This window comes from Pelodiscus sinensis, chromosome 1 (genome assembly GCF_052426305.1).
Source record: "Pelodiscus sinensis isolate ZL-2025 chromosome 1, ASM5242630v1, whole genome shotgun sequence".
In the NCBI taxonomy this organism is placed as follows: Eukaryota; Metazoa; Chordata; order Testudines; family Trionychidae; genus Pelodiscus; species Pelodiscus sinensis.
In genome coordinates this window covers 25,134,503-25,157,694 of record NC_143052.1, presented here as the reverse complement: position 1 = coordinate 25,157,694, position 23,192 = coordinate 25,134,503, and the positions used below count along the sequence as shown (strand labels likewise).

The following is a 23,192-nucleotide window of genomic DNA, read 5'->3' as shown; positions in this document are numbered from 1 at the left end:
CATGACTTGCTCCATCCCCACCTTTCTCATACCCACCCCTTCTTTCAAGCCTTCTCCCAGCACCTGCCCTTCCAGCCCCCAATGCCCTTCCCCTCTCTTTTCCTCTCCCAGAATCACCCTGTCCCCCCTCTCACTGACACCTTTCCCTCATTGTCTGCACTTGCCCCCTGCCATTTGTCTCTCCTCCACCCTGTCTCTTGATGCCTTCCCCCTTTCTTCCCCCTCCCCCCAAGCACCTTCCCCCAAGAAACTTCCCCTTCCCCATCAGCCCCTTCCTTTCCCTTCCCCTCCCCTCCACCTCCGCCTCTGTTTCCCCTTCCCTTCCTCTTCCCCTTCCCCTTCCTCACCTTCTGCCTTCCACGTTGCGGGGCCGGAGTCTGCACTCAGGCCCCGGAGGCCGAACCCGGAGGCAGCCCTGCAACGTGCCTCTGAAGAGTTTTAAAATCCCGGGCTGTGACATCATGTCACGCCCGGGTGTCCTCCCTGCCCACCTGCAATGCCACGCATGGGCAGCAGCAGGTGGCGAAGAGGAGCTGCGCACGGCATGGACGGTCTGGGGCCGAGGGGGAAGCTCTGGGGGGGTGGGGGGAGGACGCGTGGGGTGGTCGGCGGGGGAGGGGAGACAGGGCCACCTCCAGGCAGAGCTGGGGGAGAGACCCAGCTCCACATATTGGTGGAGCAGGGTCCCCGGCTCTGTAACTCACCAGCACTTCCGGGTTCAGGGGCGCAGGGCCCCCTTAGGCGCGGAGCCTGATTTGGTTGAATCGGCTTAAGGCCGGCCCTGGTCTCCAGAGTTAAAGTAAAATAACCACAGCCTGACATACACTTGCCCACAAAAGCTCATGGTACCATCTACATGTTTGTTAGTCTTTAAGGTGCTGCAAGACTTTTTGTTGTTTTTCCAGTACAGAGTAACTCAGCTACTCCTCTGAAGCTTAAAAACAGCTGTTGCTCACTTATCATAATTATACTGGTTCAAAAAACAAACTGCTGCACTAGATGCAGATGTTAGGATTTAAAAACTGGTTAATGAAAAAAAGTTGAAATTACAAAGTCTGTGAAGGTGTGGGTGTATGTATACCCCCACATACAAGCAGTTCCTACCTGTTTACATGTATACATTGGTCATCCAAAAGTTAGCATTTAACAGCAATTTCTACATCAAAGCATCTGAGGGTATGTCTACACTAAAAGTTAGTTCGAACTAACGGACGTAAGTTCGAACTAACTTTCATAGGCGCTACACTAGCGCTCCGTTAGTTCGAATTAGAGTGCTTAGTTCGAACTAGGTAATCCTCATTCCACGAGGATTAAGCCTAGTTCGAATTTACTAGTTCGAATTAAGGGCTGTGTAGACCCTTAATTCAAACTAGTGGGAGGCTAGCCCTCCCCAGGTTTCCCTGGTGGCCCCTCTGGCCAACACCAGGGAAACTCGTCTGCCCCCCTCCCGGCCCCGGACCCCTTAAAGGGGCACGGGCTGGCTACGGTGCCCGTGCCAGGTGCAAGCCTGCCAGCACCCAGCCAGCAGACCCTGCACCTGACACGGCTCGAGCCAGCCACCCGATGCCCCCCAGCCCTCGCCCTCTTCCTGGGACCAGGCTGGCGGCTCCCGGGAGCTTGCCCGGGACCGCAAGAGGCGGGCACCCACCTGGGCTAGTGCAGACATCGTGGACCTTGTCCACGATCTCCGCACTAGGCACAGGAACGTGGCCGGCTAGGGCAGGAGAGCTGCCAGCCTGGCCACCCAGGAGCAGGAGTGCATTAAAATCAAGGTGGTCCACTGAGACCCCCGACCCTGAGCCGTGAGCTTACAATGACCGTCCTGTGTCAGACCAAAGGTCCATCTAGCCCGGTAGCCTGTCTGCCGACAGCGGCCAACCCAGAGATCCTAGAGGGGATGGACCGAAGACAGTGACCAAGCCATTTGTCTCGTGCCATCCCTCTCCAGCCTTCCACAAACCTTGGGCAGGGACACCACTCCTACGCCCTGGCTAATACCACTCCATGGACCCAACCTCTATGACTTGATCTCACTTCCCTTTAAACTCTGTTCTAGTTCTAGCCTTCACAGCCTCCTGCAGCAAGGAGTTCCACAGGTTGACTCTGTGCTTTGTGAAGAACAACTTTCTGTTACTAGTTTGAAGCCTGTTACCCATTCCTTTCCTTTGGTGTCCTCTAGTCCTTCTTTATGGGAACTAATGAAGAACTTTTCTGTATGCATCCTCTCCACCCAACTCCTGCTTTTAGAGACCTCTATCCTGTCCCCCCTCTGTCTCCTCTTTTCTAAGCTGAGAAGTCCCAGTCTCTTTAGCCTCTCTTCATATGGGACCTGTTCCCAACCCCTGATCATTTTAGTTGCCCTCCCCTCTCCCAGCCTCTCTCTTCCCCTCTCCCACCTCCTTTTCCCAGTCTCCTCCAGTTTTGTTCAATAAAGACAGATTCCATTTTTGAACACAATTGTCCTTTATTTTGTACATCAAGAAAAGGGGCTAGGGAAGGGTAAGTGGAAGGAGGTGAGGGAGGAATGGGGTACGAGCCCCCAATGGGGAGGACTGGGCTGGCTCTGTGGGCTTTTGGGGTGGAACCTCTCCTGCAGCCCCCCGATTGGCCCCTCTCCCCAGATGGCAGCCTGCGGCAAGTGCAGCCGGTCTGATGGCCAAGTGCTGTGATGTGCCCAGTGTGGGTACTCCGGGCACTCCAATCCAGGACTGCTTTGCAAGCGGGGCACCCCTGAGAACTGTCTGTCCGGGGTGGGGGTCGGGACCCTTTAAGCACAGCCCTCGGCTAGCCTGAGACAGCATCTCCACGCTCTAAGTCCTCCTCTGATGCCCTGCCGGCACTGCTTCCGGCCATCCTTAACCCCGGTTCAGGGTCCACTTAACGTGGACATGCTAGTTCGAATTAGCAAAACGCTAATTCGAACTAGTTTTTTAGTCTAGATCCGTTAGTTCGAATTAGCTTAGTTCGAATTAACTAATTCGAACTAATTTCGAATTAACGTTGTAGTGTAGACGTACCCTGAGATGCTGCAGTGAATTCATATTGTAAGTTAAGGGGAATACTGCTATATCTCAGATACAATAATCAGGTAATTATTGATAAATACTGCTTTTAGGGTAACAGCTGTATGTGTGATATATTTCAGTATTGATAGTATGTACCAAATACATGGAGGTGATTTCTCTGTGATTCATCATGCACTTTCACCTACCACTCTTCTCACTAACAGGGCTGTCCCCAGGTGGAGGGGGGAGCATGGGGTCCAGGGCAACTCCATGCCCACTATCCCAGGTGAACGTTCTGGGGCAACCCCCAGCTGCAGGCTCCACCTCTGCTCCACCCCTTCCTGCCCCTATTGAACCCCTTGCCCAAAGCCCCCCTCCTCCAAGCGACACAAGCCATGGGATTACCTGGGGGTCCTGGTGTGGGGTGGCAGGAGGTGTTGGCCTCCCCCACACTGATCTGCACAGCGGGATCTGGAGCGAGCCAGCAGACAGCTCTGCTTCACCCCACCGCCAGTCTCCCAGCCCACTGTGCTCTGCTTTGCTGTGGCAGTGGGGAGCGGATCAGGTGCTCTGCTTGCCACTGCAAATGAGCTGGGAGGTAGGTGGTGGGGCGGAGCGAAGCTGTCTGCTGGCTTGCTCCAGATCCCACTGCGCTGATCAGTGTGGGGGAGGCTCCCTCCACCACAATGATTGCAGGGGAGGCTGACCCCTGCTGCCACCAGGTGTTGCCCTGGGCCCCGTAGGTCCAGTCCATAGGATGTTTGAGGCAGCCACCTTGGGGGCCCCAAATTACATACTTTGTGAATGACACACTTCGTGATTTACCAGTATCAGAAATGAAAACTTATCACCTGGTGCATTTCCTGCTTTTTTGTTGGGAGTTATTCAGAATGCAACTCCAACTGAGTAATCTCATTGATAATATATATTTTATTCCACATGTTTAATATGAGAAAAAGAATAAATTAATCAATTACAGTGATTGACGTAAATCAGATGGTTAGTGTAAATGTAGTATACAATCTCAGAAAGGTACATGAGATTGATTTAGATGTTTGTTACTGTGTTTCAGAGGTTCTGCCAGGGTGCAAAAGATCTAGAGTACTGTGATGTCTCTTACTGCTTTCAACTGACAAATGAATCTGTCAAAGCTTTGGCATTTAACTGCCGCCAACTTACATCCCTCAACATAGCTGGTTGCCACAAGGTATGTACAAGAGCCGAGAAGGGTAGTTCCAGGAATGCTATTGCATAAAATTAAATAATGTAGCATTCAGACCTTTGACCTGCTGATGTCCGCAACTGTAATTCTCTTTATATTGAAAAACCATAGTCTTGAGTGCAGTTCTAGATTCATACACAAGGAAAGTAAGTTACAGTTTATGGCCTTAGATTATGAGGGGCTTCCAAATAAAAAAAAACCTAGTTTTTAGTCTGTCTTTGCCTATGAACTGGTATTTATCCAAAATATAATACTTTATTATTTCTATTTTCATTGTCCTTTCTGTTAGAATAATACGTATTTTTGGTAATGCTATGGGGCCTCTTACAAGTGACATAATTTAGGGTTTCAACATATCTTAATTCAGCCCTACATGAATGACAGCATAGTTGGGGTCTTGGTCATATATATCTCTATGCAAACATTTCTAGGACATGTAGATCCATCGCCTTCCAAACATTGCTTATTTCATTAAAAAAATCTCAGCATGAAGTTTGCATATAGCACAACCACATCTCTTGTGTAATTTGAGAGTCCATAAAGCCAATTCATGGAATAACTGTTAAATAATTTTATTTGATTGAAGAAAGAAAGAAAGAAAGAAAGAAAGAAAGAAAGAAAGAAAGAAAGAAAAACTGTAGGCAACAAACGAGAAAATATAGAGAGGACTAACAACGAATCCCAGGTTGAATGAATAATCCAGTTAAATAATGAATTTCTGTCAAGTCATTAGCAGGACTTGACAGCTCTGGGAAAGAGTGTCACAGAACTGCATCTCCCCAGGTGAAGCTCCAGGAGAGACTGTGCCAAGGGATCGTGCACTGGCTGTCCAGCTTTGTGGACTACGGTGCAAGGGAAGGGGAGACACTTATAACCTCACCATCTCCTTGCCCCTCAAGAGTCCCTCAGTGCAAGCCCCCCATCCCAAATGCCTCAATGTTAGCCCCTTACCCCTTAGAGCCCCCCACGAGACCCCCGAGTACCAGCCTCCTGTTTCCAGATCCCCACTGCACCCAAACATCCCTGAGCCTCCCCCAGTGTCAGCCCCCAATATTAGTCCCTTCCCAGAGCACTCCCCACTACTAGCTCTTTCTCCAGAGCCCCCAGGACTACCCCTGCCCCGGATCCCCTAGTGCCGGCCCCACCTCCCTCACCTAGTCCTACGCTGCTGCCCACATTGCAGCAGCTCTGGGAGCAGAGGCGGGGGTACACTGCCCAGCGCTTCCACTCTCACTGCAGCTGTTGGGAGAGGCATGTTGTATCCTGGCCTGCCTCTCAGCCAACCAGCACTGGGCAGAGGTGGGGTCCCCTCTGGCCACAGATCTCTTCTCTGTGCAGCAGGAGGGCCACACAATGCGAAGTCTCTCCCAGCCATGGAAGAGCACTTCCCCGTGTGGCGGGAGGGCTGTGCGGAGCCACTCCACATGGCCCTCCTGCCATGCAGCAAACTGCTCTTCTGTGGCTGGGAGGAGACCCTGTCCCTGCCCAGGACATGCCTTTCCCAACAGCCATAGTGAGAGCAGCGTACTCCAGCCCTGGCCCCCAGAGCCGCTGCAACCTGGCAGCCCATTAGTTGGGAACCGCTGCCCTGGGGTATAAGCCAGAGGTGGGCAAAATATGGCCCATTGACCAGGTCCGGACCACCAAGCTGCTGGATCCAGCCTGCGAGTGCGGAGGGAGCCTTAGACTGACTCTCTGCCTGCCCCGACCCCACACGCTGGTCAGGGCAGCTTTCTGAACACGGAGCCTGAGCCTGGGAAGAGGCGGGTGGTGAGGTTTTGCATGCTGCTCCCACTGCCAGCACAATCATTGAAGTTCCCGTTGGCCGGTTTCCAGCCAATGGGTGCGTCCTTGTGATGGGGTGGATATACCCCACACTAGAGAGGGGAGTGAAAGGCTTATGAGTGGAGAAAGCCCCACCCCTTTCAGCCAGCTGGGCATGCTGCCGGTGTGGGGATTGTATAAAAGGCCTGAGGCCAGCTCATTCAGGAGGAGCTGCAAACAGGGAGGGAGTTCAGGCTGGAGCTCCTGAGCCCAGCCTTGTTGGCGCAGTCGTCCTTCGAGCAGCAACACCAGCCGCAGACCTAGCTGCTACTGCCGCCGCTGGAGGAACAAACTGAGCAGTCGTCCCAGCCGCAGCACTCTCTAGAGCTGCAGACCCCATCGTAGGTGCCACTGCTGCAACCCCAGAGACTACCCTGTGACTGGGGGACAGCCGCAAGGTCCAGGTACACCGTGCTGCAATCCGGGGATGGAACCCCCTTCAGAGATGGTACGAAGTGGCCCAGGGTGGAGGGATACCCTGTGTGTTGCGGGTGGACCTCTCACTGAGCTGGCAGTGCAGTTGCCACTTCCAACAGGGCCCTTGGTCGGAACCTGATGGAGTGCAGGGCCCGTGTCCCCCTACACTTACCCCAACTGGTGGTCGGCTCTCCAACAGCCAGGGAGAGCACACCTGCTACTCAGGCCTCTAGGCCACTGAACCCTTTGGACTAGGCCCGCGGGGCCGTATTTCCCGAGTAAGGGACATAGAACTTTTGGATTAGGCCCGTGAGACCGTATTTTCCTTGAGTAATGGACACTGAATTGTGAGGATGGTATTGTGGGGGGGGGGGGTCGGGCCCCATAGGGGGCGCACCTCGTGACAGTCCTATTTTCAGGACAGGCAGCATGTGAGTAACCCTTCTCCCCTTCCCCTGGGCGCACAGCATTCAGAGCAGCATGTATGGCCCCTGCCTGGCTGAGGAACCTGCTGGGTAAGGCTGCTGATCTGGAGCCACCCAGATAAGAACCTTCCAGCCAGAGCCTGCCTCTGGCACGCCAGTCCCTCCCTACCTTCCCCAGCCCTCTGCCCTCTCCTGTACTTCCTACTCCATATAACTCAAACCCTCTGCATCCTTGCTCCTATAGCCTCTTCCAGACTCTGCAACATCTCCTACACTGCTCTTCCACATCACAACCCCGTCCCAGACCTTGAACCCCAGTGCCATACTACTGGTCACAACCTAGATCTCTGCAACCCCTCCTGCACTCTTGCCCCAGCTCACAATACCGTAGCAGACCCTTCACCCCCTTCTACAATGCTCCTCCAGGTCACAGCCTTCTCACAGACCCTGCACTTCCTCCTATGCCCCTGCTCTAGGTCAGAATACTCTCCTGCACCCATACCCCTTCCCAGAGCCTGCATTCCATCCTGCACACCTGTCAAGGCTGTTCCCCACTCTGGCATGACAAATGCAGAAATGGGGGCCCGCAAAAACACCCCAAAACCTGGTCTCTACAGGCTTTGGTATGAAAGCTTCCCCCCAAAATCCTAATACCCGGATTTTGGGGAATATCTGCTGCCACCACTCAAGTATTCCAAGAAAACCAGAGAAGAGATCATTTGCGAAACCTCCTCCCTAAAACCTCAGGGGTACCTCAAGCTCTTTTTCCCCAAAGAGCTTAAAAAAGAAAAGAGAAAAACAAGCCGCAGTCTGTGGTAGCTTACTCTTTAGCCAGCCAAACGGCCAGACCATACAGGTAAAACTAGGACACCAAAATGAAGCAATATCAGGTTAATTGGAAGAAAAAGAAAGTGTTATTATCAAAACAAAACCATAGTTGCAAGCACAAAAAAAAAGAGCCACCAATTAAAAAAACTCATGGGGAACACCCCCTCCTTGGGCTCAAAACTTAGTTACAAAAGAGAGAAAAACTACTTTTAATAGCACAGACATCATTTACACATTCCCAAACCAGAAAACAAATAAAACCTGATGGACTAGCTAAACTTTGCCATACTTACACATTGTGCGAAGACTTTTCTTGGAGAGAGATAGGCCTTCCCATCTCCCTGTTACTTGGAAGAAACTGCTCTGCCTCTGGCAAAGGAGGGGAAAAATAAAAATTCCTTTTTCCTGCCTGCATTGTTGTTGGCTGACCAGATACCTGGCTAGGGACAGGAGACACAGTTAACCCTTTAGTCACCAGGTTGCTGGTCAGCTCTCATGGTTAGGACAACACCAATCTCCTGCCCCAGGTCACAACCCCCTGCTTCACTGAAACTTCCTCCCAGATCCCATAACTCTGGTGTACCCCAATCCCTTACCCCAAGCTCCCTTCTGCACTCAACATCCATCCAAGACCCTGCACCTCCTCCATTAATATCATGGAAGAGTACTGCCCTTGACCACTTAAATTCTTGGAGTGGCCCCCCCCCATCAAAAATTAGTGCCCACCCCTGCAATAAACAAAAGCAGGCACAAGATAACACATATTTGTGATACAGTACTAAAATATGAAAAGAGTGTTGTAAATTAAGATTCTTTCTCCCACACACTCCTATAGTTAACTCTAAAATGACTTGGTCTAACAGTTTAAATGCAATAATTTGAGAATAGTTAATCCTATCAGAAGACGTATGCTATATGCAGAATTATGGTGTTGGGAGTAGTGAGCCATTTCAGACTGCTGATTAGTTGAAACATCCTTCCGTGCTTTAAGAAGTACTGGAATCATATTTAACTGATACCAAATATACTCCCAACATGTAACTGTTACCTATAGTCTTTTTAGTCTCCTATTTTTAATACTCAGAATTCATCTGTTCCATATATTTCATGAGCTGAGTGGCACATATCTGCCTGAAATGATAGATTTTAAAATTTTGAGTTCTTCTTTGAGGAGTGTCCTTGCGGGTGCTCCACTGTAGATGTCTTGGTGTTCCTGCACTTGTAATCAGAACTTTTTAGCAGCAGTATTCCCCCACCCCAGGTGCCAGTGCACACACACAGCACCGCTTGCGACACAGCGAATGTGCCAGCATGTGCACGCCCGCAACTGTCCCTCAGCTCCTTATCAACCGCTTCCAGCTTGGTTGGACCACAGCTGCTCTCTGTGCTCACTCTTAGGGCCAGCCTGAGCCATTTTGGCGCTCCGTGCCCAGGCGCGTGGCGCCGCCCCCGGGTGCACGGCGCTTGCGCAGGCCCACCCATGGGGGGCAGGCCTGCCTCCCCCAGGGTGCGCAGGCCTGCCCCCGGGGCGCTCGGCACATGCGCAGGTCCACCCCAGGGCACACGGCACATGCACAGGCCGGGCACAGCCGCTGGCACGCAGCCTGGGGCCTGCCCCCGGGGCGCACGGCACATGAGCTGCCCGGCCTGGCCACTGCTGCTGGCACGCATGCCGGGCCATGCAGGGTCCCACAGCCGTGGGGGGAAGGGCGCTGCTGGCCGGCGCCGGTGCTGCAGGAGCCTGCTGGCAGCTACAAGGGACGCCACATGCTCTTTACAGCTGCCGTTAGGTGCCCCCCATCGGTTAGCGCCCTGGGTAGCTGCCCGGCTCGTCCACCCCTCAGTCCAGCCCTACTCTTAGTGTCATTGTTAGTTAATTGGATACTTATTAGATAGGCCACCAGTTACTGTACAAGGTGAGTAACTTCTCTTTTCAGGTGCTGTGTTTTATTTTTTCTTTGGAGTCTCTAGGAATCTTCTAACTTCTATATGTGTATTTCTTTTGCTGGATTTACAGATGACGGATTTATGTATTCAGTATTTGTCTGGAGTCTGCCATTATCTCCACTTCTTGGATATCTCAGGCTGTGTACATCTTACTGACAAAACACTAAAATACCTTTGGAAAGGATGTACACAACTCCGGATTCTTAAGATGCTGTACTGCAAAAATATTACCAAGTAAGATATTGCTTCCTAGGCAAAAATTTGAGAGATCAGCGTAAAAGTTGAATGAGTACAAATATAATGTCATCAATAGTTTCATTAAGAGTAACAAAACCCATGTTTTTTATGCAATTGGACTTGAAATATAAAGTGATCTTTGTCACAAACTAGTCCACTCTGCCCTTTGAGGGACACCAGTCTGGCATGAATGGCTCTAGCTACTGGTGGGCAGAGCCATGTCACTGCTCCTAGCTCTGGATCCCGGAAGCACACTCCAGGACCCATGTCTGCCACACCTTGTTGGGACATGAGGCTCCAAAGACCAGCCATCTGAGACCCTGAAATCAGTGATTCAGACCTCCTGAGCCTCTAGGTGCTTATATATATTCCCTTAGAGTCCTTCACTGTGGACACTCTTAGGCTATGTCTACACTGCAGGCTTTTTGCACAAGAACTGTTTTGCGCAAGAATTTCTGTGTGAGTGCGTCAACACTGCCATGTGCTTTTGGCAAGAGATGTGCTTTTGCACAAGAGCATCCATGACAGTGTTGATGCTCTCTTGTGCAAGAAAGTTCTGATGGCCATTTTAGCCATTGGGGTTTCTTGCTCAAGAAACTCCTGTTGTCCATCCACACTGCCTTCTTGCACAAGAGCTCTTGCTCAAGAGGGCTTATTCCTCATGGGAAGAGGAATAACTCTAGCGCAATAAGTCCTCCGTTCTGACACTTCACTGTAAATTTACTTGAGCAGGAATGCACATGCAGTGTAGCCGCTACGCAAGTTTTTGTGCAAGAACACTTGTTCTTGCACAAAAAGCCTTCAGTGTAGACATAGCCTTAGCTTCTTGATTAACACTTTTAGGGATAATATGACAACCCAGCAAGGAATTCCTTAACCACAGTCATTTTTATGCTAAAGAAACCACCAGAGAGTTAGTTCTTTGCAAAGTAATGAATAGTACTGAGCGGTGTCCACCCTTAGTCTGATTTTACCATCTGACTTGGAAATCTGGTCAGCATTTCAGACAAGGAAGACCTTCCTGCTTTCTCTCTTCAGCCTGCTTTTTTGGCTTGTGGTGATGGATGGCCCCCCTTCTCCAATAATCCCCCTTTTTATTCCAGTTTTTGACTCGTTGTGCTATTTACCCAGACTGGAAAATTCTAACCTCAGCCACACAAGCCACACCTGAAAATTAATATTGTCCCATGAGAGCCGCCTGTCAGTGAGAGTCACTAAAGGTGATGACGCTTACGACGTATCTTGGTAGTCCTCTCTGAGGTGTTCCACAAATACTTAAGCAGGATAATGTGTCTGGAAGAAAATAACCTTCTCCAAGTCAGATTGCTTTATTTATTCAACACAAACACAAAATGGAAGACAGGATAGAAGGCAGAGTACAAAAGTGGAAATAATGAAAGAAAACCAAGTTCATGATTTGGAACAGACATATCCTGCCACTTTAAAAAAATATGTTCTATTTCATCACTTGTACTGGGCAGTTGACAAAAAGCTACATACACTTGCTAGGCAGTAAATACAGCAAAATCATCATTACAGTATAACAAATTCTTCTTTACACAGTTGATGTACAGTAAGTCCTGTAATTTTACACATAGATGGTTAAGCCAGATAACTGCATCTGCAGTAGCAGAGTGTACTGCTGTGATGCCTCCTTCGTATTTGAATTGTTATCTGTTCCACAGCCTGTTCTGGGTGACCTCAGTCACATCCTGGAGAGTTTTTAACTTTCCATTTCTGCAGCACGTATCCAAATCTGCCATGGTAGTTTCGGGTTGTACATAAGCCTTGCAGAAGATTGAAGCCAGTAATCATCTGTGTCAGCTATTTCACAAAGCGCTTATTTTGTGACTTCTTGTGCCCTCCATTCGGCACTCCAACCTTCATCAGAGTTCGAATCACAATATAATAAAGATTCTGCATTTATTAACCGTAATTCAGATTTTCAGCAACGACAGTAGGAAGATAGCATTATCGTTGAATTTTTTGGGCCACTTTTAGGTTTCCATGTACCTGTACTTCATTCACTACTTTCATAATTTCAACTAATGAATAATACGCAGAGATATGTCAAATAGATTATACCACTCCCCAATAGCCCCAAATTCTCTTTTGGCATGCTAATAATTAAAGATCATATTCAACCCCAGTATTTATAAAAACAAGGACAAAGCCTGGATGTTTTTCAAAGTGTGTGATGTCTGCGTTCTACATTTCATAGATGTGTTCACATTTCAGAGACCTTTCCTAGTATCTGAGAGGATGGAATCTGTGTAAAGTGAAATTAATCTACATAACAAAGCACATTGTGGAGGGGTAGCCTTATTAGTCTGTTTCCACAAAAAGAACAAGGAGTCTAGTGGCATGCTAAAGACTAACACATTTATTAGGGCATAAGCTTTTGTGAGATACATCTCAGTTCTCCAGATGCTTGAAGAGAAAAAAAATCTTTTACATTTCTTTTTGTATCTCACAAAAGCTTATATACCCTAATAAATTTGTTATTCCTTCACATTCTAAAATATTAAATAAATAATAGAAGAAATATGGCTTTAATTTGAAGATGCTTCAGGACATTTCTAAACCATGTGCACTTCATGCTGCAAGAAGAATTCCTCTGTTATTTATTAAACACTGCCCAGACCTAACAGACCTCACTAATCAGACAAACCCAGCCATATAAACATTCAGGCACAACTCATTACACTAGATTGCAGCCTTTTTACAATTTTGTTTTTATTGTTAAATTTAAAAAAATCCCAACCAAGTAACGAAATCCTGTCAGCTGCAAACCCATACAGCTTTCTAGGACTCAGTTCCAAGCATTTTGAGGGTCCAGCCTTTCCAAATCTCAAATACTGTTTGGCTATGTCTACACTGCAAGTTTTTGCAGCAGAAAATATGTTAATGAGGGATTCATTAGGATGAGTCGTGATGTCATTAGCATATTTTCTGCCAATTCTTTTTGCGCAAGGGGTTTTTGCACAAAAAGAAGCAGTGTAGCCGCTTCCGTTTTGTGCAAAAAAAACCCCTTTTGTGCAAGATCCTTATGCCTCTCCCAGGTTTTTTTGCGCAAAATGGAAGTGGCTTCATTGCTTCTTTTTGTGCAAAAACCCCTTGCACAAAAAGAATTGGCAGAAAATATGCTAATGACATCGTTACTCATGCTAATGAGTCCCTCATTAGTATATTTTCTGCCACAAAAACTTGCCGTGTAGACAAAGCCTTAGAGATGACATTCGCCAGTGTAATAACATGCTGCAAGTTTCTGCAACTATTAAAATAAAAAACTAGAATTTGAAATAAATATGGCCTGCTGTGTAGGTCAGTATCGAAAGATGAATAACCAATTAACTAATCACAGCTCAGTGTGCCCCAGAGAATCCTTGTGTAGGTGTGACACTAATACAGCGTGCTTCCACTACTTGAGGCAGAATAGTCCTATTAGTGAATGGCAGCATAGGGATATCATCTATGAGTCACTTAGGATTAATGCTGCTTTGTAAAAAGGAAACATTCATTTTCCATGTGTTTAGTACAAATGAGTGACAGGATGAGCAGGCTGGGCTTCCCACACATTCCTGAGGTTCAGAAATGAAGACAGTCTAGTGTGATTATAGAAACTGGATTAAGAATCACCCAGAAGTGCACTTTGAAAAGCAAGTTAAACTGTCTAACAACATAAAAAAATCTGTTTCTAGCCACTGTGCCCTAATGTATTTTAAATGTGATGCACACAGACACTTACTTCTGGACAGAGGTGCCTTGAGCACCATGTTTCAGTCCACAGGACATGTGCGTACTGGGGCTGTAAAGTCATAGACTAATGCAAATTTGCAGCTGACAAGCCTCAGAAGAACTGAGAGCTTATATAACACAAGTGCTCTTACCTAATAGAGGAAGTCTGCAGTGTGCTGGGATAGGTTCTTGTTTATCTTTCCCTTATTCTTCCTGCCTTCTCTTTCTCGCCTGGCTGCTTACACCCATCTCTTAAGGCCAGAAGTTTCATTCTGCTGCAGAAACACCAATTGTTTACATTAATGCTGATTATTATTTGTTTTATTGTGGCATCGTCTTACCCTTCCCCAGAATGCTGGCACCAAGGCTCTTCATCAGCTGTTCTCAAACTGTGGGTGGGGACCCTAAAGTGGATCGCAGCTCGGTTTTAATGGCATCAGCAGGGTTGGCTTAGACTTGCTGGAGCACAGGGCCAAAGCTGAAATCTGAGTATCACTGCCCAGGGTCAGAGGGCCTTGAGGTGATGAACTTTGAGACTCTCTGCTCTAGACAAATTTTAAAAATGAAATATAATGCAATGGTCTCTAAGTCATGCATTTTGTTGTATGCCAAAGGATAAATAACAGCCACTTTTCGCAGTCTGGTCAATTTTGGCTCCTGTCATAGAGCAACATAAACGTCCAGAAAGTAGTCATACGGTACTATACTGCAATAAGATCCACTCTATAGACACTATCCATTGAAACAAGTTTTTTCCATCAGTAAAGGGAAAGTGGCCCTGAATAAGTGACATTTGTACTAGCTATCTCATGTCTTCCATTATATACAGCTGCACATGGGCTCCTCTACAGCATAGGTGTGTTTGTATAAAACCACTTGTATATTATTAACTTCATCTTGTTAACAGGAATGAGTTAAAAACTAAATGCTGTAACGTTGGATCTTTAAAATGTGCTTGTGTGGTCAGAAAGGAATTCTGCCTGGCTTAGCCAACCTTGTCTCTTATTGCATCAGCCCCCATTCCCGTTTCTCTTGCTAATGATGCCACTCACAATGCTGCATTTGCCTGTTGCTCCCACAGCCATCTTCTCACTTCCTTCCACATTGCCCCCATGTATGGCATTCCTGCCTTGTGTTGGTGAAGCCAACCATGACCCTCACCACATTCAAATCCTGCCTGAAGCCAAAACCTAAGACAAAAATATGCACCTACATTACCATCTTATTGTTAAATCATAGGAGTGAACAGCTCTTTTATATGGAGAGAGGAAATAATGGTGGGAGAGGCCATAAAGCTCCTGGATGTGAAACTGTAGTTGGTTGTGAGGGATGGGGTGGGTGAGGAGGCTGGATGTTGGAGAGAGAAGTTAAAGTGTGGCTCCCAAGTCCCCTTCATGTCCCTTCCTGGCTGGATGGGGGGGAAGGGGAAGAGGGAGGAGCCTCAGGAGTCTACCTTACAGAGGGGTGGTGGAATAGAGGCTTCTGCCCAATGGGAAAAGGGAGGGACTTGGGGCTTCTGGCCAGAGAGAGAGAGAGGGTTTGTGTGTGTGGGTTTTCCCACTAGGGCTGCCTGCTGGAGCTCAGGGCCTCAATGGGAGCAGGGCTGGAGCCCCAGCAGGCATCTAGTGCAGGGCTGAATCTCTGAGCCCTGGTAGGAATATCTCAGCTCTTGAACTTCTGAAGACTGGCGTATGCAGGTCAGCAGCTCAGTAAGTTTGGCCACATTCTCTATATAGAGTTGCAGTACATACCGGTCCTGAAAAATGTAGTGGGGCATGTCATTGATCCTGCCCCCATTCATTCTTTCCTAATCCCAAATCAAAGGCTGTGTCCTCAGCATTTTCTCAGGGGCCAAGGAAAGCAAGGCCAGAGCTGTGTCTGAAACCATTAGTGCTACCTCAGTATCAGCTAAAGATGTCCCTTAACAGCACTTCAAGACATCTTGGCTCCCTACTAGCAGCTGAGACTGTAACCTCACTTTAATAGCCCTATCTCATCTGGAGATGCCCAAATGACAGCATGTCCCAGAGGGCTACACACACTACTGCATGCTTCATATAGCATGAAATAGCCTCAAATTCTATCCCAGTGAAAGCAACTCACTTCTAAAACCATTATTGTATCAACTGCTACTTAGTGGGGTAGGAAATATGGTCACCCTGAGAATCTGGCTTATCAGTGTTTGTATTTTTTTACAAATATTCTTGGTAGAAATTGCTTGTGCAACAATATTATTTTTCATTTTTTCTTCAGACAAGCTGTTCTGAAATATTCAGTCAAGTTAGAGAAGCAAGAATATAATGATGCTGATCCTCCTTCCTGGCTTGGGTATGATAGTGCTGGAAGCGTACTCACCCTCAACAAAAAATCTAGACCAGGATCTGAAAAAGCTAAATCCTTGTCCCAGAATGAAAACAAAGAAGCTACATAACATCATCTGTATGTCAAGGTTGTTTCAGCAGAGAGTGTAAAAATGAAACTGCAAGTTCCTGTTTTTAAAACTGTAATTTAATAAAGGGGATTGTCCAGTGGCATTGTGATGTTTATTTCCAATCTTTTTAGCAGAAATGGGCTCTAGACTAGCAGTACATACTGGTCCTGAAAAATACTGTCCTCATTCACAATTACAGTGCAAAGAAATGAAATTAAGGTGCTGCTAGACTATTTGTTGTTTTTTAAGTTTTAACAATTTTTAGTGAGTTTTCAGATGCTGAATCAGGCTAGTGAAATTTCAGATGTGTTCATCCTCTCTCAGGAGTGTGCAGCATTTATACAGCTTGCAGAGCAGTATTTATACTTCATGATATGGAAATAACAAAGAAGCGATGTGTGTGGTGTTCTTATTTATCGGGAGGGTCTGACTAGGGCCTGCCCCTATTCGTGGACAAGCCCTCTAAGCTCTCACAAAATTCGGGAATTCAGCAGGCCACAGAATTAGTTCATAACGAGCCAGAGCAATGGAGGCTAGCCAGATCAAAGGGCCTTTGAAAAATTAGCAGAAAAATCTACTGTCCTAATCCTGTAAAACAGGGCTACTCAACTTTGGAAGCCCCTGGAGCCACAACGATACTCACAGCACATACTGAGGGCTGCAACTTAAATGTGGTTGCATATACATGTAAATATATGCAAATAGCTTCTTTCACACAATGCCCTGACACTCCCAGCACCTCCTCCTTGGGGGCTAGAAATGCTGACACCCTGTACCCGTCTGTTCCAGCTAGTCATCCGCTTGCATCTTTCAGTGCTCACCCCACCTGGGAGACACCTCGCTACGTGTTGTGGAGAGTGTTCACTGTGGAGGCCATGTTCAAAGGATCCTACCTGCAGGCCACGTGTTAAAATCCGTGTAAACCCAAACCATACCTTGGGCCGCAAACAGGCCGCATGCGGGTCGCATGCAGGCCGCATGTTGAGTAGCCCTGCTGTAAAACATATCTACATTCTTCTGCTAGTGCATGGTGTTCCATTTCAATCAGTGAGGCACCCTGTGGGAGTATATGTCTGTGTGGATCTAACTGGTTTTACAAAGTACCAGTCAAGAAACAAACAAAACAATTTGACCAAAATAGTTAAAGAAGCTTTGTGTTTGAAAACTTCTTCAGGAAATTGGAACCTTGCACATACTTTCTTTTTTTTTTTTAACCTTTGCCATTTCAAATTATCAGTGTTGCTCCACCTCAAAACTGCTCTCTCTCAGATAAAAAAAATTACACAGATTAAGGGGAAAATACTGACTGCTGTAATTTTAAACAAGTGGCATGAGGGTAACAAGAGTACCTTTTATTCTCTTCCAGTTGTGCACTGGCAATAGCACATTCAGGAAAGCAGCCAAACAGGACAACTTTACTACATATCCTTGGGATTTAGAGTGCATGTGCGCGCACAGAGCATGGTGAATTATGAACAGCAGTGGGGCTATGAGTGCCTTTGCTTTTCTCTAACAGCTGCACTCAGTATGAGGTTGAATGGCTTCAGATTAAATGTAAGTTGGGAAAATGAAACTTGTGTACTTCTTGTCCAAATCCAGTGTACTGTAATCAGACAAAGGGTTTCAGAAATTTAATTTATTACGTATTTGTACTGAAGCAACAGATAGAGGCCTCAACCAAAATCAGGGCCACATTGAACTAGGTGCTAGAGAAACACATAGTAAGAACAAAGCCCTGCCCCAAAGAGCTTGCAGTCTAAACAGCCAGGCTGTGTCTACATTGGCACCCTTTTCCGGAAAAGGGATGCTAATGAGACAAGTCGGAATTGCAAATGCCACAGGGAATTTAACTATCCCCTGCGGCATTTGCATGAACATGGCTGCCGCTTTTTTCCGGCTCGGGGCTTTGCCAGAGAAAAGCGCCAGTCTAGACGGGATCTTTCAGAAAATAAAGCCTTTTCCGGAAGATCCCTTATTCCTGATTTTAAGAGGATCCCTTATTCCTGATTTTAAGAGGTACACCAAGGCCTGATAAAATGCATCCTACAATACTCAAGGAGCTGATAGAGGAGGTATCTGAGCCTCTAGCTATCATCTTTGAAAAATCATGGTAGTCTGGTGAGATTCCACAAGACTGGAAAAGAGCAAATCTAGTGCCCATCTATTAAAAAAAGAAATAAGAACAACCCAGGAAACTACAGACCAGTCAGTTTAACTTCTGTATCAGGAAAGATAATGGACCGAGTAATTAAGGAAATCATCTGCAAACACCTGAAAGATAATAAGGTGATAAGTAACAGCTAGCATGGATTTGTAAAGAACAAATCCTGTCAAATCAATCTGATAGCTTTCTTTGATAGGATAACATGTCTTGTGGATAAGGGAGAAACAGTGGACGGGGTAATGCTAGATGTTAGTAAAGCATTTCATACGGTCTCACACAACATTCTTATCAATAAACTAGGCAAATACAACTTAGATGGGGCTACTGTAAGGTGGGCACATAACTGGCTTAATAACCCTTCTCAGACAGTAGTTATTAATGGTTCACAATCCTGCTGGAAGGGCATAACAAGTGGGGTTCCGCAGGGGTCTGTTTTGGGACCGGTTCTGTTCAATATTTCATCAACAATTTAGATATTGGCATAATGAGTACGCTTATTGAGTTTGCAGATGATACGAAGCTGGGAGGGGTTGCAACTGCTTTGGAGGATAGGGTCATAATTCAAAAGGATCTGGACAAATTGGAGAAATGGTCTGAGGTAAACAGGATGATGTTTAATAAAGACAAATGCAAAGTGCTCCACTTAGGAAGAAACAATCAGTCTCACACATACAGAATGGGAAGCAACTGTCTAGGAAGGAGTACGGCAGAAAGGGAACGAGGGGTTATAGTGGACCACAAGCTAAATATGAGTCAACAGTGTAATGCCGTTGCAAAAAAAGCAAACATGATTTTGGGATGCATTAACAGGTGTGCTGGGAGAAAGACACGAGAAGTCATTCTTCCACTCTACTCTGTGCTGATTAGGCCTCAGTTGGAGTACTGTGTTCAGTTCTGGGCACCACATTTCAAAAAGACGTGGAGAAATTGGAGACGGTCCAGAGAAGAGCAACAAGAATGATTATAGGTCTAGAGAACATGACCTATGAAGGAGGACTGAAAGAATTAGGCTTGTTTAGTTTGGAAAGGAGGAGACTGAGAGGGGACATGATAGCAGTTTTCAGGTATCTAAAAGGGTGTCACAAGGAGAAGGGAGAAAAATTGTTCTCCTTAGCCTCTGAGGATAGAACAAGAAGCAATGGGCTTAAACTGCAGCAAAGGAGGTTTAGGTTGGACATTAGGAAAAACTTCCTAACTGTCAGCGTGGCTAAATACCAGGATAAATTGCCTAGCAAGGTTGTGGAATCTCCATCTCTGGAAATATTTAAGAGCAGATTAGATAGACATCTATCAGGGATGGTTTAGATGGTACTGGATCCTGCCATGAGGGCAGGAGACTGGATTCAATGACGTTTTGAGGTCCCTTCCAGTTCTAGTGTTCTATGATTCTACACATGTATATATCCCTCCCCTCTAAATGCCCTCAAATTTTTGAAATTCCATTTCCTGTTTGCTCAGCCTGGAGAGCTCATCTAGCAGCTGCCCTGCTGACTCCTTGCTGCAGTCATGCTCCTGTCTGGAAACAGGGGAGATGGTGGATCTGCGGGGAGAAGAGGCTATGCTGTCAGTTCTGAGCCAGCTGTAAAAACATTGATAGCTAAGAGCAGATCACTCAGGGCATGGGGCAAAAGGGATACAAGAGGGACCTGCAGAAGTGGTGTATATGAAAGCCAAGGAGCAGCAGCAGGTGCACTAGAAAGTCAGGGAGGCTAACGGTCGCTATGGTACAATATTTAGAAAGTGCTGCATGTAATACTTGGGGGAGACCCCTTCCCACGAGCCCCAAAAATACTTAGGAAGTCAGAGTCACAGGCCTCCAGAGTGAACAATAAGGAGGAGGGATTGGACAAAGAAGAGCAGTAGGGGACAAGTGAATAGAGTGTCACAGTGAGCCAGGGCCCGTTTTTTACTCCAGAATAGTCGACCTAGTCCAACATTCCAGCACAGGTGCACCTGACGAGAGAAGGAACCTGTTAACTGTGCAGTTTGCTTTGATATTGCAGGGACAAACCTGTTCACTTACTCTTTTTTAATGATGATAGAAGAGGAAGCAAAAATCTCCAACAAAGGTAGAGTTGCTATCTGGCGCCCATTGCCCTGTTCTGTTTATGTGCACCAGGATGTCCCATGAATCCGAGATACGGATCTCGAAAAATCTTTCCAGGAGGTACTCTGCAATTTTCTGCCAAAGGTTTCTGGGAAGGGCTTCCTTATTTCTTCCACCCTGGTAGGACACTCCAATGCCACCCAGCAGTTATTTCAGACACACCAATACAGCTCCCAGGCTAGCAGCATATGGACTTGGTCTGCATATGGACATGTGCAGAGCAGCCTCCTTTCTGTGTCGGTTACCCTCAGGAGTGAGAGATCAGCTAAAATCACCACTTCCTATGGAAAACAGTGCAGCTGTGTCTACACTGGGCCACTTATTCCGGAAAATCAGCCGCTTTACCGGAATAAGCTGCGAGCTGTCTACACTGGCCCTTGAATTTCTGGAAAAGCAACGATGCTCTACTGTACAAAATCAGCCGCTATTCCAGAAAAACTATTCTGCTCCCACTCGGGCATAAGTCCTTATTCCGGAACACTGTTCCGGAAAAGGGCCCGTGTAGACAGCCCAGTAGTCTTTTCCGGAAAAAAACCCCGATCGCGAAAATGGCGATCAGGGCTCTTTTCCGGAAAAGCGCGTCTACATTGGCCACAGACGCTTTTCCAGAAAAAGGGCTTTTCCGGAAAAGCAGCCTGCCAATGTAGACGCTCCATTTCCGGAAAAACTGAAAACGGAATAGTATTCCGTTTTAAGCAGTTCCGGAAATTCATGCCAGTGTAGACACAGCCTGCCAGTATTCACTTCATTTGCCGTATCTGCACATACTCATGCCCAGGAGCTGCCTCTCTTATTGCCCCAACTCCCAATAGGTCTTACTCACTATGGCTGGGATTGCCACTTTGCTCTATGAATTCCAAGTGGAAGTGAGAACGTGGTGCGTGCAACTTGGGTGTGTTGAAGGAAGTGAGTTCAGTATGCCACATTACTGTTTATTTTGTGAATACTCACAATGGTATCTTTGTTCATAGTACCTTCTGCAGCTAGAAACATGGCCTTGAGGGCCTCTCCACACCAGGGACATGGCTCAGCCAGATAAGCAAGAGGATGCGGGATGACATATTCTGAGATATCCTACATGGCTCTGGTGCTTCTGATTTCAAGCATGGGGTTTGGCAGATCGCCCTCAGGGATAAAATGGACAAGGATACAACAGAGAGGAGAACAACATAGGAAAAGGAGAGATGTGCAGCAGAGATACTAGTGCTTCTCAAGCAGCAAAGAAACGTGCTGGAATTCTTGTTGACCCTCAAGTTCAACAGACCTATGTTCACCTCCCTCTACAGCCCATAGAGAGCTGCATTCTCATATCTCCAGTCCTCTCCTCCCCAACACTGTACATGGCATTCAGTGCTGCTGCACTACTTCTACCACTCCACCCTAGGGAAGAGTACAGACAATCACAGCACCAAATGCAGTACTAGTGTATCTGTTTGTGAAATGAAAATGACTCTTCTTTCCCCTGCATGTATAACATTTCAGTCAGTTATAAAATATGTCTGTTTGCTTGGGTTTGGAATAAAAATCTGTTTATGGAAACTTAATTCTTCATTAGTTCATAACATATCCTGGTTAGGGTTGACATCATTCGCAGATAACAACAAGAGGTACCTTTGCAATGTTGTATTACTTCAACAAACTGCACTCATGAAAAGGTTCATACCAGGTGTAAAAAACCCCAATGCCAGGCAGAGCACACTACAACACCCTCAGTACTCAGTATCTAAATGGTCTTTCAAAGTCTCCCTGAGCTATATAACTCCCCGCTGAGCTCTTCTTGTAGCCTTGGTATCTGGCTGCTCAACATCAGCCTTCCCACCTTCTCAGCTGAAACTTTCTACCGTTTGCTTCTCTGATATTATGAAGCACGCAGCAGGCAGCTATAACCATTGGGAATTTTTTTCATTGAGGTCTAATCTTACGGGATAAGCAGTTCAAGTTTTACACAAATCCAGAATTCACAAGATTGTACACAACTATAGAAGGCACTAAAAGTAAAACCTGTTTCATACAGCAGTTAAAAAACAGCAGCCATTTAACATATACATATGTTAGGCAAAAAAAATCCTCACTTAATATACTGTTTGCTATATTTTAATAAGTCACTTTCACCATTATTGTACAGTAATCTTTCTTCACTGTTCCTTGAATTTTAAACACCTCTGACCTATCAAGGAACCTGCAGCTTGATAGACTGGAACCAGCTTTGGCTTTTAAGATGCACTGAACCATCTTGTGTGTCAGCCTTAATCCATTTGTTTCTTTCATTCATTTGATTTAGATGACCTGAAAAACAAGATTGCATTCAGTTTGCTATCCTGTCACATTAACAATTTCTTCCGTATAAAAGTTTATACAGAGCATCCTGGAAACATTCTGCAAGAGGATTTTAATGGAAAAAATTGGTACATTTCTTGAGATATGGGATCACTTTGTGTTACTCTCCTGACATGATACCATTTATTCTCTGCAATCTTTCAGTAATATGCCAAAGGGATGAATCTGGTGAATCATACTATTTTCTATTACATAAAATCATGTACATAAGAATTGCAGTGGGAAGAGAGACAAGCTGGATGAGGTAAGATCTTTCACTGGCCCAACTTCTGTTAGTGAAAGAGAGAAGTTTTCAAAATGCATCTGCCATGGAAGCAAGAAGCTTTTATTCCAGCAGCAAACTTATCTCAGAAACATGGATGAATACCATGTGCTATAGAGCTGATTTACTGGGACCAGTGAGCTACTTGTGGAAATGCTATTCTTATTACAGCAGTATGTAAAGAACCCAACTGAGACTGGAACTTTTCCACATGAATGTAAAGCACCTACAGTGGTAGGAGATAGTCC

At 46.4% G+C, this 23,192-nt stretch overlaps 2 protein-coding genes across 5 annotated transcripts in view; one reads left to right on the top strand and one right to left on the bottom strand.

The window, feature by feature from the left end:
- Nucleotides 1-16,177, top strand: part of FBXL13 (F-box and leucine rich repeat protein 13) — a 224,907-nt gene extending 208,730 nt beyond the window's left edge. The window contains exons 19-21 of the mRNA XM_006137531.5: nt 4,078-4,212; nt 9,739-9,902; nt 15,897-16,177. Of these exons, the coding sequence (XP_006137593.2) occupies nt 4,078-4,212; nt 9,739-9,902; nt 15,897-16,074 (477 nt within the window). The 3' untranslated portion in view covers nt 16,075-16,177. The remainder of the gene's footprint in view (nt 1-4,077; nt 4,213-9,738; nt 9,903-15,896) is intronic.
- Nucleotides 1-23,192, bottom strand: part of FAM185A (family with sequence similarity 185 member A) — a 119,833-nt gene that overhangs the window by 22,150 nt on the left and 74,491 nt on the right. For 2 of the 4 annotated variants that reach the window (XM_075926832.2, XM_006137562.5), the window contains one exon: nt 11,224-22,631. In XM_075926832.2, the coding sequence (XP_075782947.2) occupies nt 22,516-22,631 (116 nt within the window). In that variant the 3' untranslated portion in view covers nt 11,224-22,515. Of the gene's footprint in view, nt 1-11,223; nt 22,632-23,192 lie in introns of those variants that run through there. The other 2 variants (XR_016349672.1, XM_075926836.2) reach the window with 2 other exon arrangements.